The 26211-nt window shown below is 44.8% G+C and overlaps 1 protein-coding gene across 1 annotated transcript in view; it reads left to right on the top strand.

Moving 5' to 3' along the window:
• Positions 1–1619: 1619 nt before the first annotated feature.
• The window catches only part of ITGA8 (integrin subunit alpha 8), a 188410-nt gene continuing 163818 nt past the window's right edge, over positions 1620–26211 (top strand). The window contains exons 1-2 of the mRNA XM_042944993.1: positions 1620–1919; positions 2636–2769. Of these exons, the coding sequence (XP_042800927.1) occupies positions 1714–1919; positions 2636–2769 (340 nt within the window). The 5' untranslated portion in view covers positions 1620–1713. The remainder of the gene's footprint in view (positions 1920–2635; positions 2770–26211) is intronic.

Genomic DNA, 26211 nt, shown 5'->3' with positions numbered 1-26211 from the left:
TGACCCCCATCCTCTCTTTGCCCATTGCTACAGTTTGTAGTCTTCTCTTCTAAGTGGACACTTTCGGACTCACCTTCGACTCTCCTTCACTTTCATTCTGCCACTAATCTCTGACCTTTTCCCTTCTCATTAGCACGGTGGCCTTCCTTCCCTTCTTTCTTTAATCAGGTCCAGGTCCTCGTCCCCTGTTAACATCTGGGCAAGAGCTTCTTGGCTTTCCTTGCCTTCTAACAACGGCCACGCCCCTCCGCCCCCGTCCCGCCCCCTCCCCCACACCTCCCTGCCAGGAAATGTTTTGAATCCCTGTGGGTATGTCATTCCTCTGCTCTAGAACTGGCTCTCTTAGGCTCAGTAAATGTTCTTGTTTCTAAGATCCTCTGTCTCCGGAGATCCATCCTTATTTCCTGACACTCCCCAATCCTCTCTTATTCTATCCCTTACACAACAGTTTCCTCCCAGCCTGGTGTTGCTAACACTTTTCCTCAAGGTCTCAGCCCACGCTGCCTAAATCCGAGCCTCCTATTCCAATTGCAGCCCAAGTCTACATCTGCCACCAAACCACCTTCAAATTCTTTGGAAACTGCTCACCTCTCCTTGCTGTCTAGCCCCAGCCCCACCCAGGTTAACGCTTAATCGCTCTGTTGGCGCCTTAGCCCTGCTTCCCCATAAGAGTGTGTGGTGTGGGTCTATACCACGTTTCTCTCTTCTCCCTCTTCACCTACTCATTCTTCATTCCCTCCCCCAGACCGAGGGCACAGAAAGAGATCAATAATGTCCCTGCTTTGGAACTGAAGTTTGAATTCCTGCAGTTTCCAGTCTATTACCTTTTATCCTCCTCCACCCCAGGGTATATTTTAAATTCGAACATTTCTGACTTTGTTACTCTTGATCACAATTACACCGGGTCACCGAAGATTTAGTACCAAGTCATTTACATGCCCTAAGACCTAAATAAAGCCTCGAGGTTTTGTTTTCTAGCTAACCTCCGCAGGCGGGGGGGGGGGGGGGGGGGGGGGGATAGGGTGGAGGTGGAGGAGAGTATTGCTGGATTTAAACCCTCAGCCACAGATGAACACGCATGGACCCTGAGGGGTCATCAGGCTGCAGAGGCGGTGCAGAGACTCGCCTGGCTTTATCTCGCTGCGGGGGGGGGGGGTGGGGGGTGGTGGGGGAGGCTTTCACATTATTCCATTTGGGAGAAGCTGGAGCATACTCTCGTCCTATGCGCGTGTGGTTGGCGGGGCGGGGGGTGGGGGGGGCGCGTAGCTTCCAAAGCAATGGCCCGAATTGGTATGTGCGAGATTCAGGGCTTCCTTGAGATGCGACTGCGGGGGGACAGCCGGGCGGCCGAAGCAGGCGCCTGGCGCCGGCCTCCAGCAGGGGCGCGGGCGGCCGGGAGTCACCCGCTCCGGCCCCCGCAGCCCGCGGAGCCGCCGCTAGGAGGCGCCGCGAGCGCGCCGGGCCCCCCGCCCGCTGCCAGAGGAGGGACGGCATCCCCTGTCGGCCAGCCCCCGAGCCGGCCGGGGAGCAGGCGGGGAGCAGACCGCAGAGGACGCGCGGCGGAGCGCCCGGGGCTGTCACCGCGGACGCGCCGCGCGCACCGACCCGGGACGCGAGCATCGGGGGAGCGCCGCCCGTCGCCGCCCGCTAAGGTGCAGCGCCGGCTTCCTGGGCTCCCGCTCCCCGGGTGAGCATCCGCCGGGGCGGAGGGCGATGTCTGCCCGGGCCCGCCGCGGTCCCCGGGACGGCCGGGCGCAGTGGCTCGCGCCCCTCTGGTGCCTCTCGGCCGCGCTGGGCGTGCTGCGGACCCCCGCCTCGCAGGCGTTCAACTTGGACGTGGACAAGCTCACCGTGTACAGCGGCCCCGAGGGCAGCTACTTCGGCTACGCGGTGGACTTCCACATACCTGCAGCTCGCACGTAAGTCGCCCCGCGCGGGGAGTTTTGCGCAAAGGGGGGGCGAGTCCGGCCACAGGTTGGGTCCCTGGCCCTCTGCCCCGGGGGACCCGCGCCTGTGCCCACAGCCCGATGGAGGGAGGTTCCTGAGATTCCGTCCCGCTGCGCACTTGGGGTCCCCTCGGGCTCCCCGCCACTTGTCCACCCCCCTTCCATGCTAGATGTGCCTTGTGAACTTTGAATTAATGATGTGCCACTTTAAATTAATAATGTGCCACTTGTGTAGAACACGCAAGTCCGGGGCGGGGGGGAGGGGGGTGGCTCCCAGGACTCGAGCAAAGACCCGAGCCTCGTACAAAGGGGAAAACGGGACCGAACAGATCCAAGTCTGTTTATGCGTAGCCTGTAACAATTAAGCGTCTGGGCGCAAGTGCGGTCTGCTGCAAGCGGCTGGGCTCTGCCCTTTGCTATTTTTTCCCCTTCTCTCATCTCACTGCATACACAGCTCCACCTAGAGAAGAATTGGGACTATTTGCACCCTCTTCAAAACCAGGTTTCCGGCGCCCGTAGGTTTCCAACGGGAAATCAAGTTTGACAGTCGGGCTCCATCAGAGATACGTTTCTACCCCCAATTCCCCGCCCCCGCCCCTAGTCTCGGCGAGCACGCGGCTACGGAGACTGCATCAGACGCGCACGCTCTCATGATTCCCAAGGAGTGATTTTCTCCAACCCTTTCGCAGAGCGAGTGTCTTGGTGGGGGCGCCCAAAGCCAACACCAGCCAGCCAGACATCGTGGAAGGGGGAGCGGTCTATTACTGTCCCTGGCCCGCCGAGGGGTCTGCACAGTGCAAGCAGATCCCGTTTGACAACACCAGTAAGTGATCTTTGTCCTTCTCAACGTGGGTCCTCGTTTCAAAGAACCAGAGCCATCCTGGAGTTAACTCCCCCACTTTGTTTCTCCTCATGCGGCCCGTCTGATGAGTTGGTGTTGTGGGCTGTCCAGGTCCCTCCACTCGAGCCTGAGTGAAGGGGAGGAAAATGAACGGTGAACCCCAGACAGGGAACCTTGGTATTTTGACCTTGAGTATTTGGATATGTCCTAGTAACTTCTGTTTCCTTACTGCCCCAAGATGAGCAGTTTCAGGGTGAGCGGATGCTTTGAAGACATACAAGCGTTCCACCCTAATCTTGATTATGGAGAGAATTTGGTTGCTTCCCAAGGACAGATCTGGGAAAAGACAGATCCTTAGCGTTTCCAGTGCCCAGACTCCGGAGGCAAGACTCAGCTGCTATAGACCCAGACATCGCTCCATGTTGCTGTTTAATTCTTTACAGAAAGAAAGAATTTTCTTTCAAAATATTGGACATTGGATGCAAACTAGTACAGGCAGAGTGTGGATGGATTACATTCATTTCCAAAATCCCTAGACAGATGTTTCTTATTTAATTAAAGGGCAAATACATTTTAAACAATTCAGGCTGGTTCTGTTTCCTCTGGTGTTTTCTCTTTGGGTCCTGAGAAAATAATTTAAACGTAATGCTTTCAAAAGCATTAACACTGGATGTTTTCATTTGTACCTCTAAAACTCTATGAATTCAAAAGGTATACATTATCACAAACCAAATATCTCTCTTCAGAAAAATGTGGACTCAAATAATGTTCTTGGATGATCAACCACTTAAAATACCTTTTGCTATAAAATACCACACAACTATTTCATGACCTCATTTTTCGTTATTGTTACATTAGAGTGCATTTAGAATGTATGTAGAAAATTCATCTTCACAGCATTTAATGAAACTGGATGGGTGGTATTTACCTGTTTTTAACCGATTTGCATTTTTTTAAAAGAGAAAATAATTTCGATTCTTTCAATATGGAAATCATTTCAAAGAAAAAATTGTATGCAAGGCTTACCTTGAATTATGACCAAATAAGGAAAATATTTTATAAAAGCATTTTCAAATTATGTCTTTCATATGTATCTATATATAGTTACAATAGCTCAGTCACCATAACTCAGTTATTTCATCCCAATTTTTACAAGCTTTGACTTTTAAATTTATTAGAAATAAGAAAAATTAAGCCACTTGATGTTAATTTGTAATTATAAAACAATTAGTTGTTTGATTGGGATTTTAGATGCTTCTGATTACTGACCTCCAGCTTGAGAATAAATTTCCTCATTCAGAAGAATTAAGCATCAAATTAATGGCATTTTTAATAATCCATATCAAAATCATTTGTATTTTTCAAAGTCTTTAAAACTTAAGCCTTGATAAATAAAGACAAAGCATTCGTGTTATTTGAATTTAAGTTAAGGGGAATAAATATTTATACTTTAAGATATGTTAATGCCTTTTTACCGAGAAGCAATCTATAGTCATGGACATGAATTTTGTAACCTTCTAGAACATTCCCATAACATACCAAATCAGGATCTGGTTAGTATATTTTTCCTTTGATAAAAGAAGAACCGATGTCTGCCCGGATAAGTCACATCTGAATACCTTTCTAAGTGCTAATCCCAGTAGATGTCATGGTTCAATAGATGAAAACCAGAGAATACAGACATCAGTATGAATTTTTAAAAACTGAACACTCCCAGCCCCAAATTTCCAGTGTTGAATTACAATAGGTAGATTTTCCAAAAGTTCCTCCTCAAGCAACTGCTTGGAGATTTGAATTCACTTTCCCATAGAGAACTAATGCTGAAAGACTGTGCTTTGGTTTCCAGAATAGCCCACAGGAATGCACTTAACCCTTATTGGAGCCGAATTGTGTTTGCAATGAAACAGTAGGGGACAAACTAGTATAATTTTAGCAATTAAGTAAATAGAAAAATGGTAAGGATGCCGAGCAAAGATCAGTGTTACTTGGAGAAAGAGCCAGGGGTGAATGGCATGTTCTGTGCAACTTCTGAGGAAGTCTTCTGGATATCTCAAAGGGCTTTAGAGATTAATGCTTGTGGTTCTCCGCTATGTCGTAGTTTACTTCTAAATGAATGGAGGTTTCTTAGGGTGTTTTTTTTTTTTGACAGACAGATGTCCTTATCCTACAATTATACTTAGCAACCATAACCGCAATGATTTGAGGACTCATAAAAGGAGTAAGATAAGGGGTAAAAAGCAAGGAGGGAGATAGACGTTTCTGAAATCATTGAGCAAAAAGTGAAGAACAAAAACAGCTTAGGCAACCACACGTTTGTGAGAAATGAATGGTCTGTGATGGAATGAACAAAGCAGTGATCTGTGAAAGCTTGGGCGAATCGCCCTGAGAGAAAAGCCTTTGAGTAAAGAAAGTTCCCCGTGTTAGCCATCAGGGGGTACTGTGGGCCTAGGAACCTTGGTTGCTGTTGGGAATGGCCTGGGAACGGTGGGGCAAAAGGAATCTGGGAACCCCAGCCCGGCTTGACCTTGGCTACTGAGTGGGTGCTAGCAAGCACAGGACACCTCATTTCTACCGGTTTCTTATCCAGGTGCCCCAGACGACGGAAGTGCCAGTGGCTGCCATTTGCCGGAAAGCAGGGAAACAGAGGAGGGGCGCCGGGAGTCAGTGTAGCTATTTCCAGTTCAAGCCTCTGTTCTTTGTGCAGAGTGTGATCTTGGAAGCAAGGATGAAAGGCAGAAACAAAGGGGCTGCTGACTCGGGCGTCTGGCTGTCAGTGTTCCCACATGCTTTACATGTATTGATCACCTACTGTATACCACTTATTTCTAATCCATAACATGCGTTTTATGAATAAGGAAATTGACATCAAACGTGTTAAAAAAAGATACACACAAGGCCACACCGTGGTAAACGGTGGGTGCACGGTTGGAAAAGAGGTCTGCCTGCTATAGAGCCTGCCTCTTCACCCTGCCTTCCTTCCAGGAAAGGGAGAAGCCTGGTCCTGATAGGGTGCAAATTCAGGGTCCAATCCTGTGGAGCTGAGACATGGCTTGCTCCCCCCCCCCCCCGCCCCGTTCCATTCCCTCGCCCCGCAGTTACCCTCACAAATTGCGATTAAAATGATCTTCTAGAGAGGATCTGGAAGGGAAAAGCGGTTTGCGTCGGGGGTTGCGGAAAGCGGAGGTCAGAGGAGTCTTTGTCTCCACAGGAATGATGGGTCGTACATGCCCCTGGTTTGCCAGAGCTCCCCACAGCGGGCTGTGTCCCCTCACTGTCCCCAGTCACCTGCCTCCTGTCTTACTCTCTGCCCATTGACGGCAATGTACGGTTTTCCCAACAGAGGAAGAAAATTCCTCTGCTTGACATAGTAGTGGCTCTGAGTGCTGAAGCTGCCGTTCACGAACTAGTGTGATGTCTCAGGCAGAAATACAGATTATATTGCAAATATTCCTCTGAAAAGATAGTCCTGACTCCCCCTGTGTGTTAGCTCTGGGTCTGCTTTTACTGTTACATCTGAATTCAAGGTGTTCTAAGTGAATTTGACCTTTTAATGACATTGCTTCAACATGTGCAGGCCCCTGGGGTGTCTACAATTTCGTGTTCACAGTGGTAACCAACTAAACTCAGCTTAGTCGTTGAAGGAGACTGGCCTATAATTCAGTCCCTGGATCTGGTTGTGATCTTGAACTTCAGTTTATGTAAGGTCAACTGCCTTTTTTCTTTTTTCAACTTCCATTTAGTTCATGTGATTATTTTTTTTTCATTAAATAATCGTTTATTTTATTTTTACCTCATCATATAAAGACTGGATATTACCATATCTTATTGGATTTTAAAAATTCCTCCTCACCATAAATTCAAAAACAGGAAGCCAGGAATAGCCTCACACTTCAAATGCATGAATACTATTAAAATCTGTGGTCCTTTCAAGTACGGAGAAAGGAAACCTTAGGGAAGCATATGGCAGTGGGGGAGGGGCAAAGTGCAAAGAGTAGATAATTTTCCTGGTCTGTATAAAATCAAGGAGCTGCAGAAAAGCACTTCTCTCATCTCCCTTCTGTCTTTCCCTCTTACTTCACTGGACTAAAATTCCCCCATCACCAAATTGATCTCTTTCACTTCTGCCTCAGAAACTCCCTAACCTGTGCCCCGTGCCTCAAACAATTTAAAACATCGCATCTGCCAAATTCGTGTTTCATCCTTTCTAAATCGACTCCCAGGTTCGTTAGTTCTCTTTCCGGCGGTTTCTAAGCCCATGTGTGCGGTAAATAAAGCTGCTACGTTTCAGCCTTCCTGCCCCCAAAAGGGGAAAGAGTGAAATAGAGTCAGTGGAGCCTCATCTTTGGAATGATGGGCAAATTGCAACAATAGTAGCACAGGCACGGTGTGCAAATATCTAATTAAATACACAAGTGAGACATTTTGAGCAGAAAGATAATGGCATGAGCTAATTACCCATCAGGGTCATCGTATCGCTAAGAATAACGGGGAGGCAATGCAGCTGGGAACCACTGGCAATTAGGGACCCACCGAAAGAAGGAACAGGAAGAGGTGGGAGGTGCCACTGAGACTCGGAATCCTCTGAGAAAAAGTACCAGAATTTGCCTGGCCTTTATCTAGTATCTTTGTGTTTAAACAACAACAACAAAACAAAACCTTGAAATGGAAGACGGGGTTTGGCTAGGATTATCTCAAAGCTCTGAAATGGTACGACTTTTCGTGGGAGTTGTGTTTTAGCTTGGGGACCGGAAGGAAGCCTTTGTGTTGGGGGTCTGTTTTATTTTGTGTTAAGTGAGCCCGCAATAAGAAGCAGCTTCAAGCATCTGGCACTGTGACTGGTACAGGGGTTGCTTTTTGATAATATTGGGTGTGCCCGCTCTCATGGGAGGGGTTGGGAAACATATTGGTCGCTTAAGTCTGGCTTTTCCCAGCTCCCTCAGAAAGAAATCAGGTTTTGTTCAGGAACAAAGAGAAGAAAAACGGAGTAAATGACAAGTAAATGACAGAGGAAATAACACCAATGTGACAGAACTCACGGACGGCAGAAATCTGGGCTTTGGGAAGTTCAACTGCAAGTGGAAAAGGGGAGGAGGCAGCTTCAACGTGACCTCCATTAAGAATTAATCATGCCATAATTAGTATAAGTTTTGCTAACCAGAAACATACATGTACATATACATGCAGTGTGGATCCCACGGAATCGTTGAGGGTGGTTTTGCTGGATGGTTTACTTATTCTGGGAGCAGCTCGTGATGGCTACCATGCCTGACACACGGCCCTTGACAGATGCAACCACCTTCCCTTGTCCCAATTGGCTCAGACTCTCAGACGACAGAACGCACCCGAGTCCTGATACGAGAAGGCAGGAGGCCGTGGTCCCCACAGCACATAGCAACCGAGGAAGCAATTAGAAAAAGGAAGTCCTTGAAACTCCAACTAGAAATGGGAAACAGATCTGCTCCACGGCTAGTTGAGTCGTATGAACACTAGGTGCCTGTTGTTGCCTGATCTGCAAAATTCTTTTCAAGAAGCCAGAAGTCTGCGTGATGGAACAGGCTTCCAGGCTTTTGGCAGGAATAGCCTGTGTAGCAGCTGCAGCGTTCTGGGAGAAAGGTAGGAAATTGTCTTAAAATTATTCTGAAAGCAGACAAAAGCACCTGGACCCTTAAGGTGACTGGATGAGATGTGTGCCTTCAGACTTTAGCTGTTGTGTATAGAGAGCCCCATAGCTTATGCAAGTGTGAATAAAGAGCGTCGCCGATATTCTGAGAAAAGCTCAGATCAGATGTGCCCTGACTGACGCCAATAGGGATTACACAAATAAGGGATACACAAATGGGGATTTTCGAGGAAGATAGATAGGAGACTTATCATTGATCCCACTAAAAGCACTCACTTAGAAAATAATATTTAAGGGGCGCCTGGGTGGCGCAGTCGGTTAAGCGTCCGACTTCAGCCAGGTCACGATCTCGCGGTCCATGAGTTCGAGCCCCGCGTCAGGCTCTGGGCTGATGGCTCGGAGCCTGGAGCCTGTTTCCGATTCTGTGTCTCCCTCTCTCTCTGCCCCTCCCCCGTTCATGCTCTGTCTCTCTCTGTCCCAAAAATAAATAAAAAATGTTGAAAAAAAAAAAGAAAATAATATTTAATTTTCAAAATTCGGTTTAAGTATATCCTTAGCAAAAACACATTGAAGGCATCAAGCAAGGTGCACCTATATAATGAAATCCAAAAATAGATTAAACATAATTTTAATTCTGTTATGGGTAGTTAAGGTACGTAAGAAAATCGCAATTCACCAATAGGTGATTTACTCTAGATATAGTCTACCTAATACACTGGTGTTATTTTGTTGGACGTGAGCCAGGCACTTCCCACACCAGTTTGGAAGAAACAGAGCTGAATCTCAGTTCTGCAGAGTCCAGTTGCTGAACCGTTGGTATTTAGTATATGGCCCCAAAGGTCTGCCAAATTTTCTAGATCCATAAACATTGGTAAAAGTGATCATCTCGCCTTTTAATTGTTTTCCGTAGAAACAAGGCATAGATTACAAAACAAGTCTTTGTAAAAATGCCAGGCATTGGGGTTGGAAAGGAGGTGTTGACTCCCCGGAGGCGCAGAACAAGCGAGTTTGGTGGGTAGGGGGTCGACGCACGGCGGAACTTTCTACGCCTTGATTGTGGCAGTGGGTACGTGGCTGATGTGTTTTTGTCAAAACCCAGAGAATGATCCATTACCAAGAGTGGATCTGACTGTTTGGAAACGAAAAAGAAAATCTTTATGGAGAATGCCAGAGAGTTGTATATTCGATGTGGAGATGCAGTTTGGTTTTGTGACCATTGCTATGAGCATGTGGTCTTTAAGTTCCTGGACCATTGGAACTAATAACCGGCAGTATAAGGACACACATTATCGTTGAAGAGCTTAGGCCACTGCCTCCAAATAAGGGGGACCATTGGTCCGATCATCATGTAGGACCTTCTTTAGTATTCTTTAAGTAAAGGATTACATATTCAGGGGCACCTGGGTGGCTCAGTCAGTTAAACATGTATGTGATGCTGGCTCAGGTCATGATCTCACAGTTTGTGGGTTTGAGCCCCACGTTGGGCTCTGTGCTGACAGCTCGGAGCCTGGAGCCTGCTGTGTCCCCCTCTCTCTGTCTCTCCCCCTGCCCAGCTCGTGCTCTGTCTCTCTCTGTCTCTAAAAAATAAATAAACGTTAAAAGCAATTTAAAGGATTACATGTTCAGAGTATGTTTGGTAAGAGCACTGTCAATGAAAACATGCTGAGTAAGAAGAAATCTTTGCAGTGAAGCATCATACTTGTGTAATTTTCTTATCCTTATTGAAAGTCAGGCATGGGACCCCTCACTGGTTTCATTAGGCTAAGGAGACCCCACCTCAAACATTTCCTGTAGTTTTCACAGTCCGCGTAAGTACCCTGCCGGGCATATACATAAGAATATTAGTTCAGTTTTATTCTTTACCTTAGATATCTGACATAAGGACGCAGATTTGTGTATGATGTTGCAGAAGCCTCTGTATCTGTCTGCCCAGGTTTCCAGGATGTGTGGAGATTGGAAAGGCACACACCATTGCTACAGGAATAGGTTTATGCAGGAACCTCGCATAGCCCACCTTCATGCAGAGCACTGGCCCCAGGTGTAGCCGGGTGAACCCGCTCCCACTGGTCAGGTTATGGCTCCATTCACAATACAGCACAGCACAGGGTGTCTCTCAAACGTGTGTTACATACACACCCATGTCCCTACTCACCCTGGACCCACACCCTGGTGTCCCTGACCATCCAGAGCACCTTCTCTCCCCGTAATGACTTTCTGGTACTTTTGGCTTCTCCCTTCCTACCATTCCCAGTGGGAAATAGACTTTAGACATTAATTGCGAAGTTGCTGCCCATTGTTTTTTAGGAGAAAGGAGGTACAAACACTAAAATATAATGTCTTCAAACATCCTCGATCTGGGTGGTCAAGTAAATTGTGGCATAATCATACAATTAAGTATTATAATCATAAAACATGAAGTCTACTGAGAATCGGTATTAATATGGGAAAATGGTTTTGTTTTAATGCCAGGTGAAAACCATAAAATTCAAAATTGTATCTAGACATGTTGAAGAGAAGAAAAATGGGTATACGTTGAGAGGTTGTCCTCGGAAAGTGGGATTAAAACCAAAGTTTTTTCTTCTTTTTTAATTTTTTTAAGTTTATTTATTTATTTTGAGAGAGAGGGAGAGCATGAGTAAGGGAGGGAAGGAGAGAAAGACAGAATCCCAAGCAGGCTCCATACTCTTAGCACAGAGCCCACCACAGGGCTCCATCTCACGAACCATAAGATCATGACCTGCACTGAAATCAAGAGCCGGATGCTTAACCAACTGAGCCACCCAGGTGCCCCTTTTTTCCTTCTTCTTCTTTTTTTAATGCATTTTTACCTCATTTTCAAAACTATGAACAGGTGTTTATTTATGATCAGGAAAACTAGTAAAATTAAGCACGCAAAAATTTCTAAGTGAAATTGTTGAGTTCACTGAAGTATTTTGAAAATTGAGTATAGATGGTAGAGTAGTTTAAAAATGTACTATTTCTATCGGTGTTTACATTTAAAAAAAAATTTTTAACGTTTTTTTATTTTTGAGACAGAAAGAGACAGAACATGAACGGGGGAGGGTCAGAGAGAGAGAGGGAGACCCAGAAGCAGAAGCAGGCTCCAGGCTCTGAGCTGTCAGCACAGAGCCTGATGAGGGACTCGAGCTCACGAACCATGAGATCACGACCTGAGTTGGACACCCAACCGACAGAGCCACCCAGGCGCCCCTATGGGTGTTTCCATTTACAAATACTGAAGACTAAGGATGTGTTCAGTAACCCTTATATGTGTAAAAATAAGAAGATGGAGTTGTATCGCCTGTTTTCATTTTCAAGTTGTCCCTGAATCATCAGGAACGTGGACTTGATGGTCTGACACATAGAAGGGGCTGCACCCTTCTATGGTGGGTGCACCATTGTACAGAACCTACCAATTCAAATGCTAATTTCATGTGGAAACACCCTCACAGACATATCCAGAAATAACGTTTGGTCAAATATCTGGACACCCCCTGAGCTGGGCAAGTTGACACGTAAAATCGAAGCCTCTGTGAGACTGTCCGTGCACGTTCTCCTAGGAATGGCACCGAGAATTCATGAACTAAGGAAACCCACGGGATTCATAGGTAGAACGTTTATTGGTTGGTCACTATTGATCTTCACGTGTCTTAGGCCAAAGCATACCCAGGAATTACTGTAGTAACGAATGACTCCAAATCTCTGGCTTCAGACAACCCAGGTGCATCGCTTGCTCACACTGTGTGTTTATTTTTTAAAGTTTATTTATTTATTTTGAGAGAGACAGAGACAACATGAGTAGGGGAGGGGCAGAGAGAAAGGGGGAGAGAGAATCCCAAGCAGGTTCCGCACTGGAAGCGGACAGCCGGGTGCGGGACTCAAACTCAGGAAACTGTGAAGTCGTGACCTGAGCCGAAACCAAGAGCGGGACGCTTAAGAGACTGAGCCACCCAGGCGCCCTTGTACGTTTAATGTAAGGTGGTAAGGAGGTTCTTACGAAGGATGCAGGCTAATGGAGGTTCCTTATTGATGAGCGCTTTCAAGATCACTCCAGCTATAAAAGGCAGGTAGAGCGTTGCACACTGTTTGTTAAAGCTTCTGCCCGGAATGGACATTCACCACTTCTCCTCACATTTGGTAGGCCAAAGCATGCTCCGGAGGTTGGCCATGCCAACTTACTTCACGCTTTTTTTTTTTTTTATCCGCACCTAGCAAAATTGTATCTACAACCTGTAGAAGAATACCAGGTAGGATAAGAAATGTAGTAAAAGAGGTTGGCTTTGAAAACTGTGATTGAAACTGATTTTTCTTCTATCCCTAATGGACATATTTTGTAGGACATATTTTTGGGGGGCACTGAAATGGCATAGCTCTTTGGGGCTGCAGTCCCAACCCTCACACTTCCGGTAGAGAGCACATAAATGGCAAGGAAATGAAGGTGTTTCTGTCAGCAGGGATTTGAGTAAAACTTTCTACCAAAAATCAGTCCTTAACCTGATCTGCCTGGACTCCATTCTCTACCACAAATGTTGTCTGGGAAGACCGAATGCCCTTCATCCTTTCAGTCAGCCTTCTTGGGATACGTGCTGTAAAATCAACGTCTTTTCCCCCCTCAAAGCACATTTCAGTTCACTTTTTAATATTAATTTATTTTTGAGAGAGAGAGAGAGCACGCGAGAGCGTACCTGCATCCAAGTGGACGAGGGGCAGGGAGAGAGAGGGAGACACGGAATGAAGCAGGCTCCAGGCTCTGAGCTAATCAGCTCAGAGCCTGACCTGGGGCTTGAACTCTCCGCCTGTGAGATCGTGACCTGAGCTGAAGTTGGATGGTTAACCAAGTGAGCCACCCAGGTGCCCTGCGGTTCATTTTAACCCACCTTTACTTCTAAAAATATTATCTTCAGACAACAGTGGAATCGAAAGTGAAGCTTCATGTTAGCAGGCAATAAAATCAAATTTCAGTGACTAGAACAGGGTTAGTAGCTTTCCGTAAGCAGACACCAGTCTAAAGAGTCGAAGTGTGGCCATGAACAGAGCCCAAGGCCTGCCTTACTCTGGTGGGGTTTATGGTGCACAGCCAGTGACAGAAAAAGAAAGGTAAGGCCAAGGTGACAGAGAGCGGTGTGTCCCCACCCATGTATGTATTTTTGATTGGGCAGGTATTAGTTTCCTGGTGCCGCTGTAACAAATTACCATACACTTGGTGGCTTCAAACAACACAAACTGATTATCTTATGGTTTTGGAGGCCAAAGTGGAAACTAGATCCCACTGGGCTCAAATCAACGCGCTGGCAGGGCTGTGTTCCTGCAGGACGGTCTACGGGCAGAACCTATTTCCAGTTTCCAGAGACTGCCCACGTTCCTTGATTCACAGCCCTCGTCGGTTTTCAAAACCAGCAATGTCAGGCTGAGTCATTGTGCTCTCAAGTCTCTGGTTCTCCTTTCCTGCTTCCCTCTTCCACTCTCAAGTACCCTTTATATGACATCGGTCTGGATAATCCAGGATAATCTATCTCAAATTCAGCTCCCTAGCAACCTTAATTCCATCTGCAGCCTTAATTCCCTTTGCCAGGCAACCTAAAATATTCACAGGTTTGGGGGCGGGGGGGGGAGGTTTAAGGTATAGACACTTTGGGCGTCTAGTATTTTGCTTACCACAGGTGGTTAGACTTTTATTGAGGAGGTGGAATATCAGAACAAGGACCTAAAGTAATTAAGTGACGGAGGGAACCAAGTATGGAGGGTCGGGTGGTGTTCCAGCCTACAGTAAAGTCATTGCTGAAGTCTGGAGATGAGAGTATCCTTGGGAGATAGATAAAGGGCACTGAGCTGGACCCAAGTCAGGGGAAAGAGTGACAGAAAATGAAGCCAGAGAGCCCAGTAGAGGAAAGATTACATAATAACTGAAAGGCCAGGGTCAAGGCTTTGGATTTTATTCAAGGAGTGATGGGCAGCCCCTGGTGGTTTTGAGTAGACAAGTAAGATAATTTGAATTATGTTTCCCCAAGGATCAGGTTAACAGACAGTAGGCAAGCAAGAGCGGAAGGAGAATGGGGTTTGGTGACAGCAGCTGGGGTTGAAAAATGGTTGGGTCTGGGATTCATTTGAAAGCGCAGGCGGTAGAATTTCATTATGGATCGGAAGCAAGGTGTGGAAGAAAGAGAGAGTTTTGACCTGAGTCATAGGGGAACAGGACAGAGACAGGGAACAGTCGGGGAAGGAGCAAGTCTTGGGGAAAAATAATCAGGAGTCGAATCCAGACGGGTGACATGTGAACTGCTTATTGGACATCCGGGTGAGGTCACGTGGGAGGGCAAATGAAGAAAGCTGGAGCTCAAGCACAAGGCTTGGAGACTGAGATTGGGAAACCACGAGTGTGTGGACGGTTTTAGGACCGTGCCTTGGGGCGTGAGTGTGGCCGGAGAAGGGGGAAGCAAAGTACAACCAAGGGAGAAGGGAAGGGAACAGAAGGGGGGAGATCAAGGGTGAGACTGAGTCGTGGGGCACCTTGACATTTGGAGAAATATTGGAGGGATTGACAAGGAGAGCCGCGGAGGCAGAAGAAGTCACGAAGCCAGTGAAGCAAGTCCTGTGAGGTGGAGTAAAGGGAGAACGGGAAGTTATTGCTGTGGAACAAAAGGGGTTGCCGTGGAGGTGGGGAGAGACACGAGGAAAGGACCCACCCGGACAGCAGGGGCCCGGGACCTTCACTATAAATGGGCTCAGGGAAATGGAGTTGTTGAGAAGATACTACTGCGTGTTTGCAGTCTAATAGGAATCATCCTGTTGAGAGGGAAGCAACTGAAAGCGACTGAAAGACGCTGGAAGGGGACCTGTAGGAACAAAATCCGGAAAGGATGTAAAGGGGTGGGTGGGGACTCTTAGACGGAGGGGACAGGGGCAGCTCTTCCTCGGGGACAGGACAGCAGCACAACAAGGGCACCACTGAGAGGAGCTTGGTGGGTCTGGAGACAGGATGAAGACAATGACCTTTTCTCACGTTTTGGCGTTTTCTCCGTGAACCGGGAAGCAAGGTTATGGGCTGATGAGAAGGGAGCAGGAGCAGGTTAGCAGAAGGAGGAAGGGTGAAGAGTAGTCCCCGGGGCAGAATGAATCGAGCAGTGAAGTCACAGGATTGAATCGCAGGCAGTGCGCAGGGACCGTGCAGATTTATAAATCTGAATTTACTGGTGGCAGGAATAAATTTTTTCTTTTTTTTTTTTTTTTTTTTTTTTTGCCTCTGCTCACCTTATGTTATGGTTCTACTCTTCTGGGATAGGATTTAAGATCTCCCAGGGAACAAGTCCATCCCGAGTGTTAATCTCCCGCGAGAATACACTGCAGACACAGAAGGTTTGAGTTCTTTCTGAAATGCCTATTTTAGGTAACATTAGGAATGGTGATTCTTTTTTTTTTTTTCTTTTTTTAACCAGAGAGTGAACCATTTTGTTAGATGAATGGTTGGGATCCTTTTTACTACATCTTCTGGCCACAGAGATGAGATCCCCAGGAAAAGGGAAGCATATGACAGGAGTTAGTGTAAATACATTTTCAAACGCTATTGGGAGGCCAGTTTATGCAGTCTTCATCCTGAAACCCAATCATATCCTGTATTTAAAAGCATTGCTTTGAGGTCATATTGAAGAGATTTATGTCATTTAATCTGCTTCCTGAGATTCCCATGCTGAGAGGTTTTCATTACTTCTTGAAGCAAATAAATTGTTGGGCGCTAAACAGAAGCATGCTGTGTTCCTGCCAATCCGAAGGTGACATATAAGCCATATTGAGACTTGTCAGCTCCCCAGCTGTTTCTTGGCCAAGACATTTGAGACCAGGGAATTATTCCGAGTGTGAGAAAATCTAGAGCCGAGAGAAAGCCTCAGGCATTCAAGGAGCTCAAAGAAAATCATTGTGGTTGGGAATGAAGGGATGACTGGAAGGTAAGGGTGGCATGAGATCTCCGGCTTCAGGATAGAGAATGAATTTAAAAGTGTCAAGCCTTGGGACGCCCGGGGGGCTCAGTCAGTTAAGCGTCTGACATCTGCTCAGGTCACGATCTCACCATTCGTGGGTTCGAGCGAGCCCCGCGTCGGGCTCTGTGCTGACAGCTCAGAGCCCGGAGCCTGCTTCGGATTCTGCGTCTCCCTCTTTCCCTGCCCCTCCCCCACTCACACTCTGTCTCTCTCTCAAAAATGAATAAACATAAAGGAAAAAAATCATAAAACTGGCAAGCCTGGAGGAAGAGAAACCAGTAGGAAGCTGTTGCAGAAACCGAGCCAAAAGAAACGGCGGTCACAATTAGGGAAGTAGCAAGAGGGATAGAAAGAAATGGATGGACTCGAGAGAGGGCTTCGGAAGGAAGAGTGGACAGGAACTGACTAGCGAATGGAATCTGGGAGGATTGCTGATTGCCAAGGATGCACTCCAAGCTCCCGGCTTGGTTCATGGGGCTACCATTTTATTAGGTATAAATGGCGAACAAGACAGACGTAGTCTCTGACCTTGCGATATTCAGGTCCAGTGGATGAGAGCCTCAACGCCTGGCAGCGGTAGTCTATGGTCCTGTGACGTGACAGCAAAAAGTAAAGGCTTTAAGTGTGCAGAAGAAGGGTTTCTTTCCCTGCCTGGAGGGGGATTTGTGGGTATCAGGAGAGGGCCAGAGCTGAAGAGAGGTGTGTGTGTGTGTGTGTGTGTGTGTGTGTGTGTGCATGCCTGGGTGTGCCTGTGTGACCTGTGTGTCCCAGGGGGCCGGCGAGCTTCGAGAGAAGACTCTTCCAGCCGGGGCACACCGGTGGAGTGTGTGGGAGCAGATGAGGTCAGAGGTGATGCCTCTCTACAATTGCTCTGTCCATCCCTGCCTTTCAGACTTTCATTTCCTACCAGGGAAGTTTTCTTTTCTCTAGTTTTTAATCTGGTCTACCAGATTAAAGAGATGGCCTACCATGTCCCTTTGGAGAGATGTTCCCCTAGCTGCATCATGAATTAGCAGAATATCCCCCCCAAAATCACTTGCACCGTACCACCAAAATTCCATATGTATTTCCAGAACAAACCTTACATGTGACCTGGGTTAACCTGCATACGAAAAGCATTTCAAACGATATTATATGATGTAGAAAACTCATTCAGATTATTACGAAACAAAAGTCTAAAGAACGCTGGCTAGGCACTATTGGCTGTGAAAAACATGAACTTGGAAATGCGACCTTTATTCTTGGCAAGACAATATAGATGTGGAAATAATTGTAGCAGAAGATGTATATCCCCATCAAGATCAGGAAAACTGTATAATATGTATGAAACAAAGCATTTAAATAGTGATATGAAAAAAAATAATTTAAAATAAAACTTCCATGGGGCGGCTGGGCAGCTCAGTCGTTCAAGCGTCTGATTTCTGCTCAGGTCATGATCTCATGGTTTGTGGGTTCGAGCCCCACGCCAGGCTCTGTGCTGACAGCTCAGAGCCCGGAGCCTGCTTTGGATTCTGTGTCTCCCTCTCTCTCTGCCCCTCCCCTGCTCGTGCTCTCTTTGTCTCTGTGTCTCTGTCTCTCTCTCAAAAATAAACATTAAAAAGATTTTTTAAATAAAACTCTCATGAGTGCCAGTAAAGAAATGGCTTAAACTAGAGGAATGAGCCAGAAGCCTCTCAAATTCTAAAAGGTTGGAGGGGTTTACCAAACTTAACAGCTACTATGTCCAAGGGGTAAGATTCCAGTGACCTTCCTCTAAGTACCTTATGTAATTCTTTTTTTTTTTTTTTTTTTACTTACTTCGAAGCCCCTTATGTAATTCTTTATACAAGTTTTGTTACTTTATATTGTTTGAATTTTTAAGAACAAAAATCTGAAAAAAAATTTCAATTTGAGAAGAAAGAGTTTTTGAAGCTGCATTTTAAAGCATTTTTTTATGACGGATACATTTGACTTAATAGTTTGGTTTATATCATTTCATTATTTATTTATTTATATTAGTTTCATTTTTTATTTTGTTTTTATTTTTTAATATGAAATTTATTGTCAAATTGGTTTCCATACAACACCCAGTGCTCATCCCAACAGGTGCCCTCCTCCATGCCCATCACCTCCTTTCCCCTCGCTCCCACCCCCCATCAACCCTCAGTTTATTCTCAGTTTTTAAGAGTCTCTTATGGTTTGGCTCCCTCCCTAACTTCTCTTTTTTCCTTCCCCTCCCCCATGGTCTTCTGTTAAGTTTCTCAGGATCCACATAAGAGCATCATTTCACTATTTAGACGTAATGCATGGGGTCCATTTGTATTCACTTCATTATTTTATTTATTTGCTTATTTACCTACTTATATTTGATAAATTTGACATGATAAAATTCATAAACTTAAAACATGTTATTTTATGCATTTATATATTGTAATATGGTTGCCACTGAAGCATATATATCACATTACATCATTATAGAAAAGTAATATTAATCATATTCATTCCACCATGCACTAGATCTCTGTGGCCTGTTTACTACTCAGTACAAGTTTGTGCTGTTAAACACCATCATTCTTTTCCTCCGTCCCCCCGTCACCTGGTAACCATCGCTTTACTCTCGGTAAAGCAGGTTTTTAAGGAAGTGATTTCGATTAGTTGGAAACAAGGAAGAACACGATTTTGCAAGAGAAACATCATGTATGAAGTCTAGGAGTGAGACTCGACAGGGAGCAGAGAGGACGTTACCTGGATGGAAGGAAATGCCATACCTGGAGATCAGGTGTGGTTCCAGAACTACGCTGTGGAGGGCAGGGCATTTAGATTTGATCTACTCGATAAAGACAGGAAAACTGTTCGGCGCATGTCTGTGTGCATAGACACCTATTTGTATATTGTATACGTATATGGTATACGTCTATAAATAAATGTATAGAATATTCATTTAATCAGGATAATGCATTTCTGTCTGTCAGCGGATGAATGGAGAAAGATGCGGTATATATACGCATTGAAATATTATTCAACCATTAAAAAGGGGAAAGCCTTGCCATCTGTGTCAACGTGGCTAGAACTGGAGGGCGTTATGCCAGGTGAATTAAGACACAGAAAGACGAATGCTGTATAATCTCACTTCCACGTGAACTCTAAAAGAAAACAAGATTAGAAAAAGAGAGCAGGTTTGTGGTTACCAGGGGTGGGGGAAATTGGACGAAGGTCGTCAGAAGGTACAAACTTCTAGTCGTAAGATAAACAAGGCCTGGGAATGGAATGTTCTAAGTGATGACTAAGGCTCACGCTGCTGTATAGCATACATGAAAGGTGTTAAGAGAGTAGATCCTAAGACTTCTCACCATCAGGGGAAAAAAAAATTTTTTTTTCTTTTTTGTATCTGTGTAGGAGATGGTGGATGTTTCCTAAATGTGTTATTGTAATCATTTCACAATCTATGTAGATCAAATCACGAGGCTGTACACCTTAAACTTCTCCAGTGCTGCATGGCAATTCTATCTCAATAAAACTGGGTGGAAAAAAGAATGACACATTTCTTGAACATTACATGGAAAAATGAATGTGGTATTTCCTCAAACACTTAAAAAACCACAATAAAATGAGCAAGAGTATGAAAGCTACAGAGGTGTTCTTTAATGTTTTTTTTTTTTTTTTAAACATGCTTAAAAACACGTCTATTTGTTTTTTTGTGGCGGCAGGGGGTAGGGGCAGCAGAGAGAGTTGTCAGCACAGAGCCCGAGCGGGGCTCAGATTTTCAAACCGTGAGATCGTGACCTGAGCCAGAGAGACACCTAACTGACTGAGCCACCCAGGCACCCCTTTAATGTTTTTTTTAATAGTGGTTTTAGGGTATCAGGAATCATACATTGGGAAGTTTACTTTTCCGGGACAGGTTTTTTTCTTGGATTTGTTTCTTTTCCACAAGGAGTGCTCCTGCCACAGCTATATTATTTTGAATCTTACAAAGGAGTTGTCCCTGTTCTCAGATACGTAGTTTCAATTTGAATGAAACTGTTACAGCACACGCTGATTATGGGAGATTACAGACAAACGTTTAAAGATTTCTTTTTCCCTCTTCCTGATTAGAAATGTCTGGACAGCTCCTGCAACAGCTTTAAGAAAATCCCTAAGGCTGTGCACTCCAAGTGGTGACTGAAGGCATAAGGAAGCTTACTGTCTTCCAGCACGAGGTCGAGGACTTATCTATAAATAGTTTTCAAAAATCCCCTCATCTACCGGAATGTTCCGCGGCACCTCTGTCGGTTTCAGCTCCTGTCTCCCCCTGGGTGACCTATCTTCACTTTTTATAATTCCTCCCATTTGACTAAGCTAAAAGATTAGAAAAACCTGCTTGGAGCCCACATGTGCACCATATTCTACACTCTCTCACTCCTGCTCTGAAATGAATACTCCCGTGAAAAAGGAACCAAAAGCTAGTAGGCTTGCCACCCACTGGGATTTGTACCCAGATTGCCCAGAGACTGAAGCTACTGATTGACGAAAGTCGGCTTCAAAGCCCAGAAATGGAAGACAGGCCAAATCAACTTGATTACTGCCACCCATCTAAGTGTTCCAGGTTGGCCTACAAATCTGGTTTTTGGTGGTGTTTTTTTTCTTTTTTAATGTTTATTCATTTTTTGAGAGAGATGGGGAGGGGCAGAGAGAGAGGGAGACACAGAATCCGAAGCAGGCTCCAGGCTCTGAGCTGTCAGCACAGAGCCTGAGACGGACCTGGAACCCATGAGCTGTGAAATCATGACCTGAGCCAAAGTCGGACGCGTAACCGACTGAGCCACCCAGGCTTTATGTTTTTTGTTTTTGTTTTTGTTTTTTTCCAGATCACATTTTATCTTATTTTTTAAAGATTTTATTTTTCAAAGTAATCTCTACACCCAACATGGGACTCGAACTCACAACCCCAAGAGCAAGAGTTGCATTGATCTACCCACTGAGCCGGCCAGGAGCACCACCCAAATCGTATTTTATGTGATCTGAAGAGAAACCAGAGTATCACCCAGATCATATTTTAAATGAAAGGGAGATCATAGTAAACAATATGTTAGACAAACTTCTGAACGAATACATGGGGGCTTTGGTCATTCATTCAACAAACACTCATGCAGGGAATACTGTGTGTCAGGCACTGTCCTAAAAGTGGGCAATACAGACTTGAAGCAGAGAACGTTCTACTCATGGGATTTACGTATATTCTGAAGGAGACAGACAGGAAGCATGCCAACCAACAAATCAGATCATCTCAGATCGTGCTCAGCCCTGTGGAAAACTGTGGCAGTGAGAAGAGTAAACGCAATGAAGACACAGCAAAAGCTGAGCATGTTCAAGGGACAGAAAGTCGATGTGTCTGCGACTCACCGAGCCTGGGCAGTTGAAGGACCTGATGCTGGAAAGGCAGACAGGGGCCAGATCATGTCAGGAGTTCAGCACCGCAATATGGAATTACAACTCTCCAAGAAAAAAGATGGATTGTTCTACAGCTGGTGTGGTGACGACTGGCCTTACTGAAAATAAATAAGAGGGGTGGCGCCTGGGTGGCTGTGTTGGTTAAGGGTCCAACAACCGCTCAGGTCATGATCCCGTGGTCCGTGGGTTTGAGCCCCGCGCTGGGCTCTGTGCTAACAGCTCAGAACCTGGAGCCTGCTTTGGATTCTATGTCTCTCTCCCTCTGTCCCTCCTCTGCTCACGCTGTCTCGCTCTCAAAATAAATAAATAAACGTTGCAAGATAAATAAATAAATAAATAAATAATACTTTGCCATGTCATGTTGAAAAAACAAATTCCAGACGGACAACAGCCCCATAAGCACAGTTAAAAGACTAGTAACAATTGGGAGAAGATATTTGCAACATATACGTAAGGAAAAGAATCAATCCTCAGAATATATGTCAACTTCTTACAAATCAATAAAATAAATCAGACAAGAAAGTGAACAAAGGATGTGAGCTGGAAAGTCACAGAGGTAAAAAGTATGGGGGCCATAAATAGAAAAAGATGATCAACTTGCTAATACAGGGAAACGCCAGTGAAAACAGAATTGGCAAAAACTTTAAAATCCTACGATGACAGGAGCTGATGGCCCTACTCCTGTGTGCTGCTGCTGTGTTTGTGGGTTGTAGCTACTCTGGGAAAGCTGGTAAAGAGGATGTGGTGACTCTCTATGACCCAGCAATGTCATCTCTAGGCTGGTGCCGGAAAGGTACTCTTCCATGATCTTGTGGTTCATGGGATCAAGCTTGGGATTCTCTCTGTCCCTCTTTCTGCCCCTTCTCTGCTCTCTCTCTAAAATAAAATAAAATAGAATAGAATAGAATAAAATAAAATAAAATAAAATAAAATAAAATAAAATAAATATAAAAACAATAAAAAGAATAGAATAGAATAAAATAAAATTTAAAATAAAATAAAATAAAATAAATAAAATAAAAAATAAAAATAAAATAGGCGCCTGGGTGGCTCAGTCGGTTAAGCGTCCAACTTCAGCTTAGGTCATGATCTCGTGGTCTGTGAGTCAGAGCCCCGTGTCGGGCTGGAGCCTGCTTCGGATTCTGTGTCTCCCCCTCTGTCTGCCCCTCCCATGCTTATGCTCTGTCTCTCTCTGTCTGTCAATAATAAATAAACCTTAAAAAGTAAAATAAAATTAAATTAATAAAATTAGAAACCTAACCTAACCTAAACTAAAAAAATAGACCTGGGTATGGAGCGCGATACAATACCAGGCAAGGATTTAAAAGAATGAGATAATTGTTATCTACCTATCTATCTACCAACCTACTACCTATTTTCTAGCTATCTATCTACCCACGGATCATGCAGCCAGTACAGAACCATTTTTTTTCCAGTTAAAAGGAACACACAAACTACTCAATAACAAACTGTTGTCAGACTACAACTAAATCTGACCCATTCTCTGTTTTTGTGTGGCCAGTAAGCTAAGAGTAGCTTTTACATTTTGTAGTGGTTTGGGAAGATCTTGTGAAAGAGTAACATTTAATGACACATGAAAGGTCTGTACCTTTCCAAATTTCTGTGTCTGCCCGTAAAGTTTAATGGGGACGTAGCCAAGCCCATTCTTTTACACACTGTTTATGGTTGTTGCTGCTACAGGAGCAGAGAGAGTGAAAAACCTGAAGTATTTTATTTTATCACCTTTAAGAAAAACAAATTGCAGACCACTGTCCTATAGGATTCATGGGCATTCTTTTTTAAACGGCCAGGAGTATACACATCAATTTCATGATGGTGGACGCCTCTGGAGAAGAAAAAGAGGGCAATGGAACTAGGGATGGATGTTAAAGAATACTTTAATGTTTGTAAATGTGAAAGAGCCGAGTCATCAATTCTGCCTGGTGGGAATGGAAGTGTTTGTTATATTAAGTCCTTGTACCTTTGTCTACTTTCTTAAGGCCTTGGGAGAGCTCACAAAAAAATGTATATATATTTTGTAGACATTATTCTGTATCAGTGCATACAAATCTGTCACATGTACTTTAACAGTTGGGTAGTGGTCTGTTTTATAGATGACAGAAATTTCAGTTTGAATCCCTTATGTATAAATATTTAAGTTCCAGTTTTCTATCACAACCAGGATGGCAATTATCTTCACTTTTGCATCTTAAAGCATCTATGTAATTATTCCCTTTGAACCAAATCCTGGAAGTTGAATTCTTTGGTTAAAAAAATGTATATTTAAGGGGCGCCTGGGTGGCTCAGTCGGTTGAGCGTCCGACTTCGGCTCAGGTCATGATCTCACAGTTTGTGAGTTTGAGCCCCGCGTCGGGCTCTGTGCTGACAGCTCAGAGCCTGGAGCCCGTTTCAGATTCTGTGTCTCCCTCTGTCTCTGCCCCTGACCCACTCGCATTCTGTCTCTGTCTCTCTCAAAAAATAAACATGAAAAAAAAGTTTTTTTTTTAAATGTACATTTAAAACTTTGGTATGTGTTGCCAAATGGCCCTTCCAAAATGCTGTGTCGAGTTATTGTCTTGCAAACAGAGTGAATGTTAATATTTTTTGCCCAACTGGTAGGTGACAAGTGTTAAGCCATTATTGTTTTAATTTGCGGCTCAGGACCTCTCTAGGAATTTACAGGCTTTTTAATTTCTTCTTTATTCTGTAATGCCCATTCAAGCCCTTAGAGCTTTTTCCTATAGAATGTTAATCTTTTATGTTATTGATTTGGGAGCTTTTTACAAGTTAAATCTACTGACCTTTTCTTTGAAAAAACTTTCACCTCGATTTTCATTTATTTATTAATTTTAATAGTCTTTTTAAAAATGTTTACCTTTGAGAGAGAGAAAAAAAAAGTGTGAGCAGGGGAGGGGTAGAGATGGGGGGAGACACAGAATCCAAAACAGGCTGCAGACTCTGAGCTGTCAGCACAGAGCCCGACTCGGGGCTCGAACTCGCAAACCGCAAGATCATGACCTGAGGTGAACTTGGGACGCTTCACTGACTGAGCCACCCAGGCGCCCCATTACTCTTTTACTGCTTAGAAAGACTTAAATCACATGCATTCACTATGAATTTTTTTCCCTAGCTTTTGACTTTGTTTTCTCCATAGTTTGTGATATGCCAAGGAGAGAATTGCTTCTTAGGTGACTATCAATCTCCACCATCTCCCATGATCACAGGCCCTTCCAAGAGTTCTCTGGGGTTGACAGTGCATGTAGGGTAACCAGTGCCTTTCTTCTGCTATAGATCTACGTGTCTCTATCCTAACTGTTTACCCCTTGTCATCAGTGTATCAGCGGGAGTTTGGTCAGAAAAACAAAAACCACTTTGAGTAGTACAGCTGGGAAGGGATCGCATACAGAGATGAAGGGGCTCGCCTGGCCACTGGAAACACTGGGGGTGTGGGGAGGTCAGGAAGGTCACTGCCTGCAGATGAAGCAATATGGAAGTTCAGGACTTGATCTCTGCTGACTGATGCACCAAGAGGGGATTATTATCAAGGGATACTTTAAAGAGCTGCGGGAAGAACATCACAGTTGTCACAGCTGATGCCCACGTGTGTGCCTGCACCTGCCACCAGAAAGTAATGGCTTCTCCGTCTTCTCTTTCCAGTCCTCTCCTGAGCCTCTCATTCCACAAGGGTCCTACTCATAAGAGTGTCTAGAAAATGTATGTTCCAGGCTTTCAGCCCTTTGCCCTACAGAGGAGGGCTCAGCGGGGCTGAAATCATGCTGAGTATTTACAGTTATTACCTGGGGGGTGTTTTCAGTAAAGATCAGATTGAATCAAATCGAAAACATTGTCCATGCATGGGAGGTTTCTTGAGCACCAGCGGGCAAGAGATAACACAGTGCCTTGTGTTGGGGTATTTGGCATGAAAGACTCTTGTTCAGAAAAGGAGGGTGAGAAATGGACTTTCATAGTCCATCTGAATATATTTTATATGTTTGAAATTTTATGACATTCTGACACGAGATTTAAAGTCAGACAACTTGTAAAAATAGTGAAGCAGAAGTTTGAAAAGGTGATTTGCCCTCCTCACAGATCAAGGAGTGGCTGATCCGTCTAGACTAAAGCTCGTCTCAGTAAATAGACCCAGGACAGTGGAATTCTCTGTTGTAATCCTTGGGTATGGAATCCTTGGGATTGGGTATGGAATTAGTGGAATTAGTGAAGCCAATTCATTTGTATTCTTGGTCCAGAAGAAATTTGTTGCTGGACAATAACCCACAGTTGACAGTTTTAATCTAGTTATTACACAGTTCAACCTCTGAACAGCAGAAAGGACGTCTCAGGAGTCACAAAGGTAAAGTCACATCATTTTCTCTAGCAGAACGGGGCCAATTTAGAACTGGCTTCTCTCTTTCCCCAGGATCC

The sequence above is a fragment of the Panthera leo genome, chromosome B4 (genome assembly GCF_018350215.1).
Source record: "Panthera leo isolate Ple1 chromosome B4, P.leo_Ple1_pat1.1, whole genome shotgun sequence".
In the NCBI taxonomy this organism is placed as follows: Eukaryota; Metazoa; Chordata; class Mammalia; order Carnivora; family Felidae; genus Panthera; species Panthera leo.
This window is presented reverse-complemented; position numbering and strand designations above follow the sequence as displayed.